Below are 21,885 nucleotides of genomic sequence, written 5' to 3'. Positions count from 1 at the left end.
TCAGTATATGTGATGCAAAGTAAAAGTCCAAAAACATGGTGAGAATAAAATGCTTCCAATACTATATAAAATCTATGAATACCACAAGAAGCTAAACTGTTTCAAATGACCTCATTAATTCACTTCCAGTTTAATAACTTTTTCCTTTTAAATAACAAATTAGAATACTGCTATAAATACCAAGTTAAACCTTTAATACTATGCTCACACACACAAATGAGCAAACTTTAAAAAATAACGTATTTTGGCCCTCCTGGTGGCGCAGCGGGTTAAAGCACAGCACTAAGAAGCTAAAGCCACTTCCACATGAGTTCGATCCCCGCCTGCCCCGGAGGTGACCACATGACGCGGCAGACCTCTCCTGACCCGCCCGCTGCTCCCTCAGCAGTGTATTTCGTCGATCTGCCTGTTCTGCTCCCCATTCTGTCCCTGGTGAATCCTCTCACCCTCCGCATCTCTGGCCTGTACCCCAGTTCTGTATGAATAAATAAATAAATCTTAAAAAAAAAAAACATTTTTCTTTAGCAAATCAATAATTAGTAGCTTCTAATTTTACTCATTCAATTTCTAATTTTACTTAGTCAATAAATGTTAGTAGAAAAACTATAGTGTAAAATATTTTCTTAAAATGTAAGTGAAAGAAGCAGACAACAGATTACATACTATATGATTTCACTTACATGAAATTCTAAAAAGTAAAAATAATAATAGAAAGGAAATCATTGTTTGTCAAGAGCCAAAGAGAGACTATGAAAGGACACATAAAAAGTTCTGTGGTTGAAGAAAATGTTCTATATCAAGATTAGGTGTTATACAGACTACATATATACATTTTCAAAACTAACCGAAAGCCAAATAATGTTAATACATGAAAGACTGTCTCCAAAATTTCTTAAAAAGTTATATACAACAAATCAGCATGCTTTGTATAGAATCATTTCATTCAATATATTTTACTTAGAAAACAAATATTTATTTGCATAAAAATGTGTAAATAATAGAAATAATATTTTCACAAACACAAAATGTTTGCTTTCTGACATTTTATAAGAAACAGCTTTTAAATTTTCCTCTGGAAAAACAAAAAAATGAGGAAGTACTGATAAGTTTCCCTGACAACAATTTAAAACCCTTCAAAAATGTTTTCATGATTCCATATGACACAGTACTTGGAAAAAATCTTTGAATACCATTCCAGAATGTATGTAGCATGCAGCAAAGAGGTACTTTGGTAAACTAGAGAGCAAAGTCATTCCCAAGTAACCGCCACTACAGAGTTCCACAATTTGATGTCAGGAAAGAACACAAGCTACTATGTTTAAAGTAAAATAGAAATCTGGTCTTATATGTGAATTTCCTGATTTTTTTAGAATGATAGTACAAAGTTTCTTTTCATACAACTATATGGAACAAAAAACAAAATCCATAGGCAAGATGCTTTCTGAATTTCTTCATTTAAAATACAATCTTTCCATCTTTCTCTTTATTTGTATTAAGTCCTAATAGAATAATATGGAATACGAATGTAACTAAATAAAATCAATCTCAAAATTATAAGGATAGTCACTTCTGGTCATTCTGCTAAAAAAAAAATAGTCATAGTTAAATATCTACATATACTTGTTGGTAATAAAAGGAAAAAAATAGTATAGTGAAGGGAGAAGAAAATTAAGATCAGTCAACTTCCAGACTCCAGAGCAATAAAATAATCCAAATGCTGAAATTTGAGAACTTCATTGCCCCAACTCGTCCAGCCTGGTTGTAAGTTTCGAGCAAACAATTCCAAACATTCCCCATTTGGCTTGATATAGTCTTTTAGAACCTCTGTTAAAAAAAAAAAAAAAAAATTATCACTAAGAAATTAATCAATTTCCTTTTAGCTTTTAAAGTGAGAAAAAACAAAGTTAATTGCAAGGTTTCACCACAGGCTTTCCTATTAATAACTAGATAGTTATTTAAAATGAGCACCCTTGAGATTGGAAACAATACCATCAAAACTTTCAGTCGTCTTGATTTATGGTTTTTTATTTGCAGATGAGAAATAAGGATTTTAGTATCCACACAGATAACTTTTCAGTTTTCTAATACTAAAGAATTATCTCCTAAATACTGTCTTGGTTATTTTTTAATAAATGTAACCCATAAATGAAATCTATAGAAACAATATAAAGATAACCTACTTTAAAATCTAAGGTAAGGCCCTCCCTGGTGGCGCAGCGGGTTAAAGCACTGCACTGAGAAGCTAAAGCCACTTCCGCATGAGTTGGATTCCTGCCTGCCCGGGAGGTGACCACATGGCGTGGCAGACCTCTCCTGACCGCCCGGCTGCTCCCCTCAGCAGTGTACTTCGTTGATCTGCCTGTTCTGCTCCCCACTCTGTCTCTGGTGAAGCCTCTCACTGCCCCTGAACCTCTGGCCTGTACCCCAGTTCTGTATGTACAAATAAATAAATCTTAAAAAAAAAAATCTAAGGTAAAATCTGAATCCCAAAGATGTATAATTTAGTGTTAGAACATAAAAATGGAGTTAAACACAGAAATACTCAGAGTAATATAGCCCGTGTAGTTATAAACGTGGTAGTACTAAGAACATTCTTTCACTTTCAAATTATAGATACTTCTTTACCTAAAATCTCACTGTATTATTTCCACAGTTAAGCATTCCTTATTCAATATAGTAACAACTATTTAAAATTATTTAAAATTGTTGAGAAAAAGGCACTTCAAATACATTTACTAAATAGCTGTGATTTACATTAATGGGGGAAAAACTTTTTAAACACATGCTCATTTAGATGAAAAAAACATTTTAATCAATTTAATGTTGGTCATGTTTGCTGGTTGGCTGTATTATCCATGTCACAGAAATTGAGAATGAAAATAACAATAGGGGATGAAAAGACACCAAAATAAATAAAACAAGAAGTTTTTAATTGCCTAAAAGATTGAATTTGTTAGAAATCTATCAAATTTTCTTTAGGGTTTCTTAGGAATACTTGACATAGGTAAAGTTTAAAAGAAAACATGATGAAAACTTTTATATATTATATTTATATGTAACTGTTCTTCATTGCAAAATAATCATTTGACTGGAAGCCTGTTTATAACTCAACTGAATTCAAATGAAGACTTCTAGTCCTTTTGTAAGTATACAATTAAATGCTACAAAATTAAAGAGAAAGATTTGCCCCAAATACTTAGAGGACAAGCCTACATCACATTTCCTTTTCTCCCCATGACTTCAATGCCTTCTCAATTCACTTTAATGTGGTATAAGGTTATATGGAAGTAAGATTTTATTGATTTGATTTTGCTTGTTGGTTCAGTTTTAAAGACAAAGACGTTAGCACCCTATTTTAGAACTATAAACTGTCAAAAATGTTTACTATCCTGAGAATCACTATTGTCAGAAATATGGGATTTCACAAAGAAAAAGAATATTCATGTTTCTTAAGTGTTCACAACCCAAAAGAAAAGATAGCCAGTACTTGGGGTGTCAAAATACACTGAACCTAAACCCATCTGCCGCCACCTACTTTCTCAATGTACAACATTTCTACATAGTTTTTTTTTTTCCCTAATTGAGAAAACCAGAAAGTCAAGTTATAATGATTTCATTAACCATATATGTTCAATTTCAAAGAAACTGAATTTATTTGAATTGAATTTATTTCAAAGAAATAAAGCAAATTAATGGAAATGTATTATTTTTATTAATTTAAATATCAATTTAAAAGTAAATGTGAGATCTTATAATTTCTCATTACACACAAAAAATTTGTAACTGTGTAGTGATGAATGCTAGCTAAACTCAGTGTGGTAACCATTTTGCAATATAGATGTATGTCAAATCTTTATATCATACATCTGAAAAAAACGATATGAATTATATCTCAATAAAAAAGTAAATATAGGGCCCTCCCTGGTGGCGCAGCGGGTTAAAGCACAGCACTGAGAAGCCAAAGCCACTTCCGCATGAGTTCGATTCCCGCCTGCCCCGGAGGTGACCGCATGGCGTGGCAGACCTCTCCTGACCCGCCCGCTGCTCCCCTCAGCAGTGTACTTCCTCGATCTGCCTGTTCTGCTCCCCACTGTCTCTGGTGAAGCCTCTCACCCTCCGCATCTCTGGCCTGTACCCCAGTTCTGTATGAATAAATAAATAATTAAAAAAAAAAAAGTAAATATAAATGCATAAATTTAAGTAAAGCCATGCCCTATCTGTATAGTTAGGTAATTACATTAACATTTGGCACTAGTAAAATATGCTTCTAACTATGGAAAGGAAATAGTCCACATCTAGCCAGTCATTCCCCTTTTGCTCTGGGAGAAGTGGTTGCTCTGAGGAAGAAATGATTCAAACACCAGTACACAGTTCTTATCAAACTATGTTTTACACTGTAGAAATTGTTAGTAAGTAAAGCAGTAAGTTAAAAAAAAAAAAAAGTAAAATATGAAGAGTAATAATTGTGATCCAACTACTTTTATTTCATAATTTTCCTACCTTAAATCTTCAACTTCAGAATACATGTTTATGGGCCCTCCCTGGTGGCACAGCGGGTTAAAGCGCAGCACTAAGAAGCTTAAGCCACTTCTGCATGAGTTCAATCCCCGCCTGCCCTGGAGGAGAAGTGGTTGCTAGGCAGACTTCTCCTGACCCGCCTGCTGCGCCCCTCAGCGGTGTACTTTGTAGATATGCCTGTTCTGCTCCCCTCTCTGTCTCTGGTGAATCCTCTCACCCTCCGCATCTCTGGCCTGTACCCCAGTTCTATATGAATAAATAAATAAATCTTTTAAAAAAAAAAAGAATACGTGGTTATAATATTAGCTTATAAGCTATAGATATTTATCACTTATCTTTTGATCAATAGGAGAAAATTTGAAAATATAAAAACAGTGTAAATATCATCCTGAAATGGAATAGCTACCAATTGTGTGTGTGTGTGTGTAAGCAGCAGAAATAGCACTAAACTTACTTTTCATGAGAGAATGTGGATTTATTTCTCAACACTGAGACTTGTTTTCCAAGGCATAAACTTTTTTAATCTTGGTATTTTTAAGAAGCAAGTAAGAGGATATTTCATTTCATAAATTTAAGTAAAACAGTTTAAGAACATTTATATGTAAAAGTGTTAAGCATTATAATCAGAACATGTATTATCTAAATCTCACAATTCATAGGTTAAATAGCATTGTTCCCTCTTTAAGTGAGCACACTGAGATGAAAACTCATTCAGGTAGCAGTGCCAGGGTTCAAATTCATCTTAGTGAATTTCCAAAACAAAACTTTCCACTAGAGTTGTGATTTCAGATTAAAATATATTGCAGAAATCTGAAAGCTGCTTTCTGGTAACTTTAACTTGTACATTCTATACTTAAAACATAAGTATTTATTGTACATTAGCAAGAATTGAAAAATAAAAGATTACAAATATTTCTAATCTAATACTATTTCACCAAAACAAAAGGATTATATAATTGAGTCATATTAAGTTTTTTCCCAAAATCTAACTTTTGTTTATAAATAAATGCTCTTAGTCCTAAAAACATGTTCATGCTGCTCTCTACTGGAAATAGAGCAGAACTAGCTTTAACACTTTAGAGCAAGACTAATTTTTATTTGTTATCTTAAAATCTTATCTTTTTTTTTTTTTGTTAAAATCTTATCTTTGAAGACTGATCTTTAAAAATAAATTTACTCTATTTAAATGAATTTAATGAATATTACTTGTAAATAATTATTTATTATTATTTGAGAATGAAAGGTTTATTAGTCTCATCTATTGGATTTCATAAAGTAAAACATTTTTAAACAATTATTTTAAATTTTTGACTTTTTTATAGTAAAAATTAAGTCCTAAGACAAACATTGAACAAAGCTTTGGTGTTCCCTGAATGATAAAGAAAATTCAAGTGGAAGAATAAAAATTAGGTTTCCTATATTAAGTATATAACTGGTTCTCAGGGTAATTTTTTTCTCAAGTAACAATCTAATCTCACTTTTTCATTTAAGGCATAGTTAATGCATTAAAAAGAATGTATGACACTAACGTTTAAATTTTGGCATCCATTCATTGAGGCCCTCCCATCAAAGAATGGATCATCAGATTGACATTTAAATAGAAGTAAAGTAATAAGGAGTCTTTTACATAGTAGCAATTTAAGTGTATCAATAAAAATGCTCAGGAATTTGTACTCACTTTTCTACATATCCCAGTTGAAGAATAATGATATATTCTGCAAAGTGATAGGGCAGGCAGCTGTAGTTTTCTTCACTGGCAGTTCTAAAGTTTTGGGTTTTTTAAGCAGGAACCACCAAATTAATAAAATATGCATTCCTAACAAACGTTTTGGAATGATAAACCCTGAATATCAAAAATCACTATCTCTCAATGACTTACACTCCTATTTTGCTTTGAGTGTCATTTGAAATACTTAGCATATTCTACTTTAGCTACAGAGTTTCAAATATAACAATCTCACAACTTTAAAGGAGTAAATATCATTATTAAATGGGCACAGTGAAGTGAAAAATGATTATAGAGCAACTCAAGTAGCAGAGCCAGGATTCAAACTCCACAGTCAAAACTTTCCACTATACTCTAACATACAAGCCTATTAATAAGTGAAAGCTTCAGTCTCCTTTCCAATAATTCAGAAAAGCAACACAACCTCTTAACATAAACTAAGAGCCTCTATGAAATATGGAGGTAATTTGAACCATCTCCTAGACTGCTGTTTTGAACTCCTGATTCTTAAACAAGCAAAAGACAGAGCTCTGGTAATAAAACTCCAAGCTGAACTATAATCCTCAGATGCTCCTAATGACAGGGAACACTGATAACAAGGGAAACCTAAGAAAATGGTAGAAGAAAGGCTGAGGGAGCCTCCCTGGTGGCCTAGGGTCAAAACTCAGCACTATCATGCTATGGCCTCCATTCAGTCCCTTACCAAGGAGCTGGCCCACATGGCATAGCAGCCCCCTCCAGTCTTACCCACACTCCCCTTAGCAGTGTATTTCAGTAAATCCAACTGTTCTGTTCCTCATTTTGTCTCTGATAAGTCTTCTCATCCCCTGCCTGGTCTACATCCAGTTCTTCAACAAAGAAAAAGTTATTTTAATTAAAAAGAATTAAACAATTTTAATTATTAAAATAAGACTGAGGTATCTAAAATTATTCTGTTTCATAAATTTTGCTGTAAAATTTTAGAACATTAATTAAAAAAAACACATATCTGATTTAATTTCCAAATCCTTAGCACATTCAGATACTAAATCCTTTTTTAAATCTCACAGAAGACATAATTCTGTTTTATTTTAATGAATAGAATAATTCATTCTATTTTATTTATTTACAATTCTATTGTATAACACATACCAGCAAGAGGTGGCTTATGTGAGTGAAGAGTGCAGGGCACACTGACAATTAACTTGTGGTCTGGAATGGGGAGCACTTTTACATCTGCATTCCTAATTAAAACAGAACAAAGTAAATAATAGTCTAAATGACAATTTTTATATATATAAAGATCACAGTTACCCTGATTTTTTTTCACCTTTCAAATGTTATGTGAATGTAAAATAAATTTTAAAACTAGAAATAATAAAGGAAACCAATAATTTTAATTATTAAAGCATATTTATAACTTTTTCTACAATAATAACCAATAATCACTGCATGCTAGATAAACAAAAGATAAAATAAAATTGTAGTAATATATACCATTCACACCTTTCTGCTCTGGTTCATTTTCAGATTTTCAAAATGTAAAAATTAAGGCAAGCCAATGATTATTTTATTGGTCTAAAATAAAAGCTAAAAAACTATTACCCTTACACAAATTTAGAAAAATTACCTTCCCTACCTTAATGATAAATCAGTTTTTTCTCGAACTCTCCCCAGTATAAGAACTTCATATGGCTTTTTGTGTGGAGAATCTAGTGGAAACACAAACTCTCCTGAACTGGTAATCTGACAAGAAAGAGTTTTTTTTTTTAAGTTAAAAAAAATAAAACCACACATCTGTAAATATCTAGAAAAGGGTTTTCCCCCCATCCCTAAACAGTCTATGTTATTTCTACCAAGGAAAAAGAAGCTACTAAACCTCTAAGTTAGTATTGTCCGAAAAAAGCAGAATGCAAGCCACATATGTAGTGGAAATTCCCTTGTAGCAACATTAAAAAATTAAAATGTGGCCCTCCCTGGTGGTGCAGCGGGTTAAAGCACAGCACTGAGAATCTAAAGCCCCTTCCTCATGAGTTCGATTCCCGCCTGCCCCAGAGGTGACCACATGGCGCAGCAGACCTCTCCTGACCCGCCCGCTGCTCCCCTCAGCAATGTACTTCATCGATCTGCCTGTTCTGCTCCCCACTCTGTCTCTGGTGAAGCCTCTCGTTGCCCCTGAGCCTCTGGCCTGTACCCCAGTTCTGTATACACAAATAAATAAATCTTTAAAAAAAATTTTTTTAATGTAGTAAAAGTAATTTTAACTATATATTTAATTTAATATGTCTAAAATATTATCATTTCAATGTTTGATCCATTCAAAAAACTACTGAGGTATGTTCCTTTCATTTTTCCTACTAAGTCTCTAAAATTTGATGCATACCATAGCTTAATATAGTCTAGGCACATTTCATGTGCTGAAGAGTTTCATTTGGTTAGTCACTATTATATTGGGCAGTGTAACACTAAGGTATTAAAAAATACTTTAAATATCATGTTTATCATTTTGCACATAAAAATCCCTACTAAAATTTATTCATGGAAGTCATGCCTTCATTAATCCATTAATTCACCTAATACTTACTGATTATTATCAACATGACTAAGCATATGATGATAAAAGTATTTTCTTTTAACTTACAGGAAAATAGTGGCAATAAGTACTGTCAAACTAGAATTAATGAGAGAAGGTGACAAATGATAAGAGAGACAATATTTGGTCTAGTCTCTTAGCATTATAAACCCAGGAATTCAATTATATCATTTCACTCTGGGGTGATCAGACTTTCAAAGTCTCACTAGCTAGTCAAAATCAAAAACAATTCACAATATCAATTCATTCATTAACTATGGGGATATATTTTTTCAGTGTCAGAATATTCATACCTGTTATTTAAGAATCCTTGACAAATTCTCATTCTTTTCTCCCCAAATTTTATTGAGATATAACTAATATGTAACATTAGTCCAAATTGTACAATATAATGATTGAAGTATATGCTATGAAATGATTGCCAGTAAACATCCATGGCCTCACATAATTACAACATTTTTTGTGTGGTGAAAAAAGTAACAAAGAATGACTGAAATGGAGGATTTGTAAAGAGGAGGCAGATGAAGGATAAAGCTATTTCTATAATCAGTGATGGAGAGATTCCCCCAGAGTTTGAGTTGTTTTTTAAAAAGACATTAGAGCTTTGATGATGATGTCATTAATATGTGGGATATAAAGAAGCTAAACTAAGAGTCAGGTAAAGACTAGCTTAAAAACTAACCCTTGACAGCTGACTATAAGAACTGAAACACCAAGGAGAGGAGGAAGAAGGGAAGGGGAAAGAACAAAGTGGGAAGGAAATGCATTGGTGGTGGCCTATGGGTAAGTTGGTGGTGGGTGCACTACAGTGCTAATACCTAATCCAAGTATCACCTCGACTACAAATTAATCAATTAAATAAAAAAACAATTGCAATCCACTAAAAAAATAAATAATGTCATCCTGGTATCTTTCTGAATGATTTTCAAAGAAAATCAAGGAATGATTTCCTAAGTTTAGGACTCTAGTACAAAGACACAGGACAGGTAAAAATACCTGAGAATAAGAAGATAAAAATATTTAGGAGTAAAGTAAAACTTTTACTTAGACTATAGGAGCAGTGCTGTGTCAAATACTGAGAAGTACATAGTACTTACATGTCATATTAGATTAATAAAGCAGTTAACTCTTGAACTTACTTTTACCCAGTGCCACTCAGCAACAATGTCCACAGACCAAGAAGGATAAAGTTCTTCCTTTACAAAACGTAGGATCTTCTGCTTATTGGTTACCCAAGTAACAATAAGACAGTTTGGAGCAGCAAGTGTAGGGACAGGCAGTTGTTTTATTTGCAGTGGTGATAAATAACTATACCTAAAACACACACACACACAAAACTTAGCAAAATTCACTACAAAAGAGAAACATAATCAGGGAACAGACCTGCATAACACTGACTCCACAAACTAAAAGCACCAGACCTATTTATTTGTATTACTAAACATGAAGTCATAGTGACACCCAGTGGACATGTAATAATATGCACGTCCTAAATAACATTTTTACTGATTTAAAATTGTCAAGCTATAATTTCTTTTATCACTTCTAAAGGTATTTCATTTCAGTAATTTTACTAATACTTGTGATATTCATTCTTCTTATTCAAAAATTAGTTTTTTCTTCTTATAGTCTGTACATTACACATCTTAAAACTAATGTTTCGGTATCCCACAATATGTTTAACTTTAAACCTATTATTCTGCTTTATTCTTTCTTCCCAATTAATTCCAGTGGACTGTCCGAAACCCTCATGCACACACACACGTGCACACACACACACAATATGTTCTGGCACTCCTGGTCATCCACAGTATATAGTTTCTCTTGCTAGAATACTATTTCCTCCATAATGCCCACTCAAATGGATGTGGTCCATTTTCCAACACCCTACACACACCACAGGGAGAGAAGATGTCAATATTGTTTCAACTCCCCTATTGCTGATTTCGGGCTATAACTCTCAACCCACTGTAACATTCTGGTATACTCATAGGTACAGTTTATCACAAGGAAAGATTTGTTACCATTTCTTATGTAAATGTTATTAGGATTTATTACAGATTAAAATAAGTCAAAGGAAAGGATTTCAAACAGTTTCCACTGTCCTTCCCATGAAGTCAGAACATGTTACTCTCCTGGCCACAATGTGTACTAATATGAGCTTCCACATCCAGAGTCCTTATTGGAGTTTCATGATGTAGGCCTGGTAAGTGACTGACTGCCTATGTGGTTAAACTCAGTCTCCAGGTGGACAGATAGTATTGTGATTCAAAGCCCCCATCTCATGGGAAATGAGGCTTATATGCACAGAGGTGAAAAGGTGCCCTCTAATTTTACACAGTATTAAAATCAGTAGTAAAGCAATAAAACTTTATTTGGAAAAAAAAAGTCTCCACCACCCTAAATAATATGGTTGTTCTTTCTGGTGCAGCCAGTCTCCACCCTAAGATTGTTGATATAGTCAGTCTCCCGATCTCCTCACGAAATCCCCTCTACTGCACACAGTAAATAAGGACAATTCTATCAGGTATGACAGAGATCACCTCCTAGAATTTGAAAGCAAAGGTCAGACTACTCTTTGAACAAAACCAAATTCTTGAATATATGTACTCACAGAAAAGTTTAACAATTTAATGCATAAATTAATGTGGTGTGTGTGTATACATACATGTACAATGGAATTTCATTAGTCATAAAAAGGAATGGAGTACTGATATATACTATATATAACCTTGAAAACATGTGTCAAATGAAATAAGCCTGTCACAAAGATCACATACTGTATTATTTCATTTATATGAAATGTCCACAAAAGACAAGTTCACAGAAACAGAAAGTAGATTAGTGGTTGCCAGGAAACAGGCAAAGGAGATAACTGAAAAGTATGGAGATTCTCTATGGGATAATGGAAATAGTCTAAAATTAGGCACAATTATATTTGTACAACATTGTTAATACATTAAATCAATGAACTGTATACTTTAAAGTTGTTAAAATGGTGAATTTTATCTTGATTTAAAAGTATATAACAGCATCCTTCTTTCAAGAAGCTTATAATTTAATATTCACAACCCAATAAAATAGGCCATTCATCCTTGTGACTAAAATACAAAACATCAAGAGAGTGAAAATTTATGAAACATCAGAAAGTCAGCACATTTGTCTAAAGGAATCCAGAATTCCAGTAGCACTCACAAGAATGACTCAGAGAGGTAAAAGAAATTTACAGTCAACTGTCATACAGGATTCTTACACAGGATTCATACACAGACTCTCTTCATCTTTATTACCCCGTAACCTACCCTAACCTTTGAATTCACAATCAAACCTATTCATCCCGAATCCTGCTCTCCCTTTAAATTTACTAATTATTTTCACAGCTAAAGATTATGACATGGTTAATAAAACATCAATGTACTTATCAAACCCATGAAATATGGTTCAAAATTTCTACAACTCTTTCTTACAGTAGAGCATTTAAAAGATGGTATTATACAGTCACCATTTGGCAATCCCCACAATAACTAATTTAGGCAAAATCAGCTATTGATGCCATATTCATTTACTACTGCCATTATAACAAATCACCTCATACTTGGTAGCTTAAACAACATAACTTTATTATCTGACAATTCTGTAAGAGGTCAGACAGGGGTCTCACGAGGTTAAAATCAAGGTGTGAGCAGGACTGCATTCCCTTTCAGAAGCTACAGAGGAAAACCTGTTTCTCTGTCTCTTCCAGCTTCCAGAGGCTGCCTGATTTCATTGGCTCATGCTGACAAGAATTCCAACATTTAAGCATGTGTTAGAGAAGTCCATAAACAGATTATTAAGAAAAATTATTTGGGCACATATTTTAACCTTTAGCATTTGTTATAAAAGAAAGGTCCAAAAGTTACATCCTTTGTGTTACCGGAAAAGTTCATGAACTGGTTCAGTCAGTAATCTTGGTCATTAATAAATATATTAATTTTGCCTTTCTTACATCTGATTATTGCTAGTTCAAATGAACTGAGGGAATTAAAATTTTAAAATAAAAGTGTTTTAGTAGTTTCAGACAAACTAAACTGTAAAGTGGTCTTTCAAAATATGTAACAGGAAAATAAAAGAAAAATTACTTTAAGCAAGCAAATCTGGGCCCTCCCTAGAGGCACAGCGGGTTAAAGCACAGCACTAAGAAGCTAAAGCCTCTTCAGCATGAGTTCGATCCCCGCCCTAGAGGTGATCCACATGGCTAGGCAGACCTCTCCTGACCCGCACACTGCTCCCCTCAGCAGTGTACTTCGTCAGTCGGCCTGTTCTGTTCCCCACTCTGTCTCTGGTGAATCCTCTCACCACCCCTGCACCTCTGGCCTATATCCCAGCTCTGTATGCATAAATAAATAAATCTTTAAAAAAAAAAAAGCAAATCTGGGCCCACCCTTGTGGTACAACGGGTTAAAACACCACACTATGAAACTATCTGAAGCAGGCGCAGCACAAATTCCTGGCCAGGGAGGTGACCCACATGGCACAGCAGACCTCTCCTGTCTTGCCTGCTGCTCCCCTCAGCAGTGTATGTCAGTAGATCTGCCTGTTCTGCTCCCTACTCTGTCTCTGGTGAAACCTCTCACCCACTCCAACCCCTGCACCTCTAGCCTGTACCCCAGTTCTGTATGCATAAATAAATAAATCTTTAAAAAAAAAATCTAATGGATAGGCACTTACCTATTGCTCCTTTTAACTGATTTGTTCTGCCATGGTGGATCTATCACAATTACATCATACATTTTTTTACCTGAAAAAAAAAGAAAAAAGAAACAATTTCAGTAAATTCTTCTATATGTGATCACTTTAAAAACCTAACATGTTTTTCAAAACTGAAATACACTCACTACAGACACAAATGGAATATAATGGAATGTCACAAAAGGATTTGTGGTACTTATTCAAATAATTTATCAAAACAAATTAAAAGCTTACTCTAATAATTAAGAGTTACTCTAATAACCTCTGGGACTTGAATATAATTTCACCTATTTTTGCAGAGACTGCCACAGTTAATGAAAAGGCCACCAGAGAGTGGTAAATGCCCTAAAGTCTTGGCAGTCATATGAATATGGTCCCTTCAAACTTACATGGGTTTTGTAGGCTTCTTGGCTTGGTATTTTCTTTTAATTAATTTCAGTCTTATAACTGATATATTGACCATGACAAAATTTCTTCAGCTGTCTATTACTGCCCTAATATCCAAATCAGGATTATACATTGTATTTAGTTGCCTTGTCTCCTAAATCTTCTCTACTCTGGATAAATTCTTCGCCATTCTTTTGACATTTATGAATGACCCTCTACTTGGGTGTGGTATTGCTTCATAATTATATTTGGATTATTTATTTCTGGAACCACATAAGTAGTGCCATGCTCTTATAGCAATACATTAGAAAGTACAGGACATCAAATGTCACATTGTACTGATTACTAATTTTGATCGCTTGGTTAAAGTGTTATCTGTCAGGATTCAACAGTTTTTGCGTTGTAATTAGTACCTTATGGGGGCAGATTTTAAGACTGTGCAATTATTGTCTTTAATCCTTTCACCCACTAATTTAACATTAATTACAGTTAGTGTGGTATTGATAAAGGAAAATCTTGTAGGACCATCATTCTACCTACCTTTATTAATCAGAATTTTATTGTAAGGAAGACCTACCTCTTTCCTCTGTTTACAGACATAGGTATATTTTTATAAATGTACAATCTCATAGGTAATCAAAACTTAAGAGTAATATGTTAGGATATAGCATGATTTACACAATAACATGTTATTCTGTCATTTACCAAGAAGAATTTATGACACTGTAGAATGGGCTAACAGCAAAAACAGAACTTTTTCACTAATAAGAAATACTACTAATTTAATAACTTAAAATGCTGCTGTAAAAATGTCCAAATAACAATAAGTATACAAATTAAACTTCATCAATACCTCCTAAATTCCTCATCCCAAAGAGTATTATAGTAGTTACAGCTTTTTAAAAATACATAAATCACTAAGCTGAGCACCCTTTGCAAATTATCTCATTTGATCCTCAAAATGGTCTTCAGAAGCATAGCCACCTTCTAGCCTGGAAAATAAGACTCACTTTTGTGAAGTGCATAACCTAGTCTCAAAATTAAGCGTCAGAACTGAAAGTCAAATTCAGGTCTGTGTGACTGTGGAATTCAATATCTTCAAATGATAATTTTAGGCCCTCCCTGGTGGCGCAGCAGGTTAAAGCACAGCACTGAGAAGCTAAATCCACTTCCGCATGAGTTCGATTCCCGCCTGCCCCGAGGAGATCCACAGGGCGTGGCAGACCTCTCCTGACCCGCCTGCTGCTCCCCTCAGCAGTGTACTTCATTGTTCTGTCTGTTCTGGTCCCTTCTCTGTCTCTGGTGAATCCTCTCACCCTCCACATCTCTGGCCTGTACCCCAGTTCTGTATGAATAAATAAATAAATCTTTAAAGAAAAAAAAAAGATAATTTCATATAAGAAAGTAGTTCAACAAATTTTATATGACAAACTTGAATATTTTAACTAGTCTAAAAGGCTAGAATTATTTGGGAATTAATATTCATACATGAAATGGTCCTACTTTCTATGAAGAAAGTATTGCTATTTAGTCAAAACTAATTGCATCCCGAATCTCTAAGTACACAACAGTAACTGTATTTACTCTTTTGGAGACTAGTTTTAACCGTTTTCCATAATTTAAAAAAGTCAAATTTTTCAAAAAGCAAAAGTTTCCATGGGGATTACAACTGAGATGGAAAAATGCACAAAATGATGTAAAAATAAACTATGATATTATTTTTTTAAAAAGCTAGCATTTTGAAATTAAATATTAAAAGAAAAATTACATTAAGAAAATTAAGTGTCCTCCTTGTCTTCATAAAATATTGACCTTCATTTAACATCAGATTAGCTCTTAACTTTTGAGGCCATAGAAAAGCTATTTTTCTAATAGTATATATATAACAATTACTTACAACTCAGAAGAGGGTGCATACAAGAAATATCAGACAAAAGAAAACTGGCTTTTGGTGGCAGTAAGTACTTCTGTCCCATTAGAGTAATCAGTTTTGTAAAGTTGGAGTTGTTTTCAACAACCCGCGAGAATAAATCCTGCTCTATATCAGATATATCATCTTCCATCAATTGCAATGTCTGAAGTTCCATTTCATTCAGAGAAGGCAAATGCTTTGCCATTTCACATAACTCTGACAAATTGCAGGTATCAAGAGGTAAAGTAACGGGCTCACTGCACTTGTCCCGTTTTTCAGAAAGTGGATGAAGAAAGCCACTTTTGAGACCTTCTTGGATTAATTGTGAAGAACCATCCAAAATCAGTCTCCTGATCTGTAAGAGAATTTTTTAAGTATATTAAAATATCACAGACATGAAAGCAATTTTCTAAATGAAAAATCCCAATGATGTTTTGAATATTTAAACTCAGAAACTGAAATAAAATGCTTAATGCTTACAGTAGAATTTTTTTATACTAAAATGAAAAGATGTGTAAGAATATAATGTACCTTTAAGAAAGACATACATGGCAAAATGCAGTGAGAACAAATCTAGTACTAGTTACCAAAGTGAACAGGGTTGATGGGAGAGGAGCTGTGGGAGGGAAGTTTTAGAACGGGAACTGTCATGGGAGACTTAGCGGAGGGTAAATGGACCATGTGCACAACTTAAGAAGTAAAAATGTAATCCCAAAATTACAGTAAGTAACTAATAAAAAATAAAACATAATATTTTCTGTATGACATAATAACAAGAAAAGAAAGTTAAAATGACAAACTTGGGAAAATACATTTGCTATTTATCAAAAACAAAGAGCTAATTTCCCTCACATACAAAAAGCTCTTACAAGATCCATAAATCAATAAGCAAACAGTCCAATTTTTAAGTGTGTAAAAACAACTGTTGACATAAAAAAAAATACAAATGGTTTTTAAACTTGTAAAAATGTTTACTCTTTCATAAGAGACATTCAAATGAAACCTATATTGAAATACTATTTTTCATCTACCAGATTAACAAAGATCAAAAATGATAACTACCATGTCAGTATGTATGGGGAGACAAAATTATAAATTTTGGGCATCTTAATAAAATGATACAACCTCTATAGTAGCAATGTGGCATTATCTACCAAAATGTTCAAACCCTCAACCGAGTAATTCAATTTCCTGCAGATACACATATACACACAGAAATGGCTTATGCATAATACAGTTAAATGTCAGCAATTAAAGACTATGTACATAAACCAATAAATTCCATGTTATATTTTAAAAAAGGACAATAAAACAAATTGTAAGCTATGTTAATTTGAAGGGGAAAAAGCAAGTTGCAAAAGTATGAAATATGAAAACAGAGGAACTTTAATATTTGTATACGAAAATCACCAGTAGAAACATAGGAAAAGAGGAAGAGGTGACAGAGACAGAAATTAGAGAAAGATTTCATAATACTTTTTGTGCATGTTAATCCTTACAATATTAATGTATTAACTATCCAAGTATTAATAAGCTAGAATAAAAAGCAAATTTGATCAATTCAACCACTTTCAATAGTTTCTGACTACCCTTAGAATTGTCAGAAGGGCTTTCATGTCTATAAATGTTTATATAATCTGTTAAATCCTATCTTCCCAGCTTCATCTCTAACCACTCTTTTGCATTCCACAGTGTACAAACAAAATGTTTTATAATTTATAGTAATCATTAACAGTCCCAAGTATTTAGCAAATTGAATATATACAAACTCAAGCAACTCTATCCCCTAATTTCATTTAATATCAAAGTAAAATTACTAATCTTAACTGTATAGCAGACCCTGTATTTTTGCATATTTCTGCAGTTTAATCTTGCAACATAATCAAAGTTGTACTATTATCCCTCCTAAGCCAAATTCCAATCCCAATTTTCCCATTTTAATACTTCCTTCAGTTCCTCTCATTTTCCTTTTCTTAGGCTATTACACAACTAATTTTTTAATTTTATAAATACATTTTTTACATTATTCTTCATCCCCCTCATTTTCTTGACTCCTAAATTTTCTTTATTTCTTTGTTCTAAAAATAAATCCATCACATTACTCAGGCTTTCTTCTGCTACTATTTTAATAAATTGTTTTATCTGTGTACAATAAGCTTTCATAAATTATAAAAATTCCAAACTTAATGTCTACTCTTGTTAAATATATAAAATTAATAAACAATTATGAAGTCTTAATAAAATTAGTTTTTAAAAATGACTCAGTATTATAAAAAAAAACAAGCACTCTATTAAATTCTAACCTTGATCAAAATGATTGTTTGACTTTAAAGAATCATCAAATTATGGTGTCCATTTATCTACACAACTCACAATCTTCCAGTGTCATCAATAAACATTTTACATCTTACCTTTGTATGATATTCCATAGCATCCAATTCACCTTGATTGAAAACAGCACATCTTTTACGCTTCTAAAGAGTAATTCCAGGGAGAAAATGTTTGAATTACATTTCAAACTACTATAACACTGGTATTTTTAAATATAATATTTCTCTTTATCACACTTTTCATACTTCCTGCAACAGTCTTAGCCTTTAAGAAGAAATAATTAACTATGGAAGTCAAGCAAACAAATAATTATTTCCCTACTATAACTATCAAGTTAATGGGTGCTAAGTCACATCAATCTTATCTGCTCCTAGTAAGATCTGGTACTGACACCTGTAGAACACAACTGTTGAGCTGCATGAAAACAGAATTATAAAAACATTGTATAAGAACACAATGTTGCACTTTATCAGCTGAGATAGATGCTATAAATATTCCAAACTTGCATTTTTGATAACTATCAATACACCATCATCAAAAAAATAAAATCCCATGTGCTTATAGCTCATTACAATTGATCTGAAGGTTAGGCACAAACAGATTTATTAACACTGCTATATGCCTAACAACTCCATAGAAAGAACATGTAAGACAGTGCAGTGAATGCAGGGATTTTTGTACTTTTCATTGCCAACACCCCTGTGCTTATATGATAGTAAATTCCTAGCAGATTAATAATGTTTGTTGACTAAATAAGGGACTCACTTTTAAGCTAAGTGTACAATTTGCTTTAACATATTAAAAATATAAATATGTTTACTCACGATAACATTCATTCATCTACACTTTTCCATACTAAAATGAGACATTTACCCACATTAGGGTCAAAACATTAAAAGTTAATTCCATACTCCTCTTACAAATGTTTGTTATTTTTCTGAATTATAATAATTAAAAATCACCTATTTACTATTTTTACTAAGGGCTCAGAAACTACAAATTTATTTTCTTTTCTGTGCTTGACACACAAAGCAGATGATTGATACATATTTGCTGAAAGGAAAAAAGAAAGATATGTACAAGATATCATGAGAATATTATAAGATCTACTTCAGGTACATACAACAGTATACTAAATTATCTTCAGCACTTTCTTTATTCTGATTCTCAACATACTCTCTTACTTATGTCTTTTTTCCCTACTCAACTGGAAGATCTACGAGGGCAGGGATTGCACTCATCTTATTCCCTTACTCATTACTCTATGTATACAGAAAGATCCAAAGCATTTGTTAAGTAGTTAATATTATTCCAACTCTAACAAAGAAAAATTTAATATAATCTATCTGAAGTGGACTTTGTTAAATCACCTCTGAACTCTTCAAAGACATAAACTATATTTAACCATAATTAATTTGATACTATATGGCATTCTCAAAACTTTATTGAAAGACTACAACAGTGTGTACACATATATACTTTAAGAACAGTTTCCACTTAGCTTTCTACTTTTATCACTAGGACTCTCTAATAAATATCAACCGTCTTTCAAACTTTTATCGTGAAAGCTTATTCCCAAAGGAGAGGTCTCTAAAAAGCTCCCAAAATGCATATACTGCTTTAGTTTCTTGCAGAGACAGGTGCCAAGTTTTTGAGCTGAAACAAGTGAAGATAACATGCAAATTAATACAAAAGCCTAAGCAGAAATTTGGTCTAGAAGCATGGTAGAATGTTAGGAAAGAGTTACAAATTACTCTGGATAAACTAAAGCTTTCTTATGCTTTACTAACTCTTTATACTTAATAATCACAAGATATTGAGATATTAGAATAATTTATGTATTTTTATAAAAATATAAATATTTCTTAAACTTTCTACCTTCCGAATTGTGGAACTGGAAATTTCTTTTTTAACACCATCCATTAGATCTTCTTTTTCAGTACTCTGCTGACATTCTTTGTCAGCAGCTGAAGTTAGATAAGGTTTAGTGATAGCAAACAGTTCAGATCGAAAAACATATTTCTGAATGAATTTTTCACAATTTCCTCCATCATCACTCTGTGCTTTTGTGGTGGAATCAGAAGTGATAAAAGTAGTAGAAGCTCCAAAAGAGGATACAGAACTCATGTGTTGAGAATCAAGGTGGACAGAAATGGGCTCATTTTTACAGCAACAAGGTTCACAAAGCTGGTGAAGTTGATAGATACTCTTGTTTATGAAAGAAAGATGATCCAGTAACCATCCTGGTGACAGCTGATGCACCACAGACATTCTCTTCCTTTAAAAAAAAAAAAAAAACTCTGGAAATTATAAACAAGAAGTAAAAATTTCAATCAAACTATATTCACAGGCAAATTTGATGTGCAAACATAAACCTGACATGTACACAAAAGAGACTTTAACATTAAAGATGTTATTATACAGGACTAAGCAAAACTGTAATGTTTTAATATGAATTCTCAATTTCCAGGGTGGATTATTCAACCCTGAGAATTCATTTTTTTTTCCAGTCAATATGGCCAAAAAGGCTTATCACTTCTTATTTCTGGAATCCCTATTTTCTTTGGACCTCCACTCAACTTCTGCTTGGTCCCTGGACGTAACTACAAAGTGTATTCCCCAAGTTAGGACAGTAAATACTTAAAAGGTGAGAGAATTCTATGAACGTAAAGAATGCTACATTATCTGTATGAATTCATTCTTTTAATGAGATTTTTTTTTAAAGTCAATATTATTGAGAGCTATTTGCAAGTGAACTCCTGTTTTTTCAAACTACATTTGTAAAAATAAATCAGTCTTCCGTTATCATAGCCCTACATAATCAATTATCATAGCCCTACATAATCAATGTTACCAATGGAGTGCAAAAAGAAAGAGTGAAAAAGAGTGACTAGCCAGAGAGAAAAGCAATCTTAATAGCACATCAGAAGCACTAAATCTGAGCAAAACTGCAAGGTTAAAATTCCTGATCTCTGTTGACTTGTCCAAAACTACAACTCTCGTTTTAACAGCACGACTGCCATAAAGCACCGATATTCCAACTTGAGGTCCAAGCTCTTCTCTAAGCTGTTTGCATCAGAATTCAAACCTAAGAAAGAGGGAATTCCTTTTTTAACAAAGCAATCTACAGTGCTAGAGGCACCTCTTCAACTCACTCCCACTTCTCGGCTTCACACCTGCCTACGCCTCGACCCTCCGGCCATCAGGATTCCGTCTCGCTTCTCGCTTACCACCACTAGAGGACCAAGACATCCCAACGAGCAAATTCTGAGCCTTCCCAAGCCTGGAGTACCCACGCTCACCAATCACTATCTCCTATCTCACCGCTTGCCTTGTCAGGAAAGTGCATCCCGCCTTTCCAGACTTGCATCAGTCTAGAGAGTGGTCATTAAAATGCTCTTTCGAGAGTAAGGGGATGGGGGGATGGAGGCGGGTAAGGAGGCTTTCCTGAACCAAGGGAGCGGCCATATTGTTGTACGGAAAAGACGTCTCCAGGAATACTCCGCAGCTACTCTGCAGCTCGTAGCACTCGGGTCTTAAGAGTTAAACTTAGAGATCGGATCGGAGCTCGCAGGGGACACTTACGCCGGGATACGCCAGTGTGACCTGCTATGTCGCGCAGCGCGAACAAGACGCTAGTTCCGGCGAGGAGTGGCGCGTGAGAATTACGCACGTGCGTGCACGTCGTGCGCGATAATGTCATCAGCGGCG

At 33.6% G+C, this 21,885-nt stretch overlaps 1 protein-coding gene across 7 annotated transcripts; it reads right to left on the bottom strand.

Moving 5' to 3' along the window:
• Positions 1 to 1,038: 1,038 nt before the first annotated feature.
• Positions 1,039 to 21,820, bottom strand: METTL4 (methyltransferase like 4). 7 transcript variants are annotated; one of them, XM_012725818.1, is made up of 9 exons: positions 21,760 to 21,820; positions 20,053 to 20,452; positions 18,255 to 18,317; positions 15,829 to 16,198; positions 13,524 to 13,593; positions 9,956 to 10,130; positions 7,863 to 7,969; positions 7,376 to 7,467; positions 1,039 to 1,824 (listed from the first exon to the last, which is right to left on the bottom strand). In XM_012725818.1, exons 2-9 carry the CDS (start codon positions 20,443 to 20,445, stop codon positions 1,679 to 1,681), a joined length of 1,416 nt encoding a protein of 471 aa, XP_012581272.1. In that variant the 5' UTR covers positions 20,446 to 20,452; positions 21,760 to 21,820; the 3' UTR covers positions 1,039 to 1,678. The 7 variants fall into 7 exon arrangements, with proteins under 7 accessions (XP_012581272.1, XP_012581270.1, XP_004683825.1 ...); XM_012725816.1 differs by lacking the exon at positions 21,760 to 21,820 and adding an exon at positions 21,405 to 21,632; XM_004683768.2 differs by lacking the exon at positions 21,760 to 21,820 and adding an exon at positions 21,499 to 21,632.
• Between the last annotated feature and the right edge of the window lie 65 nt (positions 21,821 to 21,885).

Source organism: Condylura cristata, unplaced genomic scaffold, assembly GCF_000260355.1.
Source record: "Condylura cristata isolate star-nosed mole 26May11 unplaced genomic scaffold, ConCri1.0 scaffold00016, whole genome shotgun sequence".
In the NCBI taxonomy this organism is placed as follows: Eukaryota; Metazoa; Chordata; class Mammalia; order Eulipotyphla; family Talpidae; genus Condylura; species Condylura cristata.
This window is presented reverse-complemented; position numbering and strand designations above follow the sequence as displayed.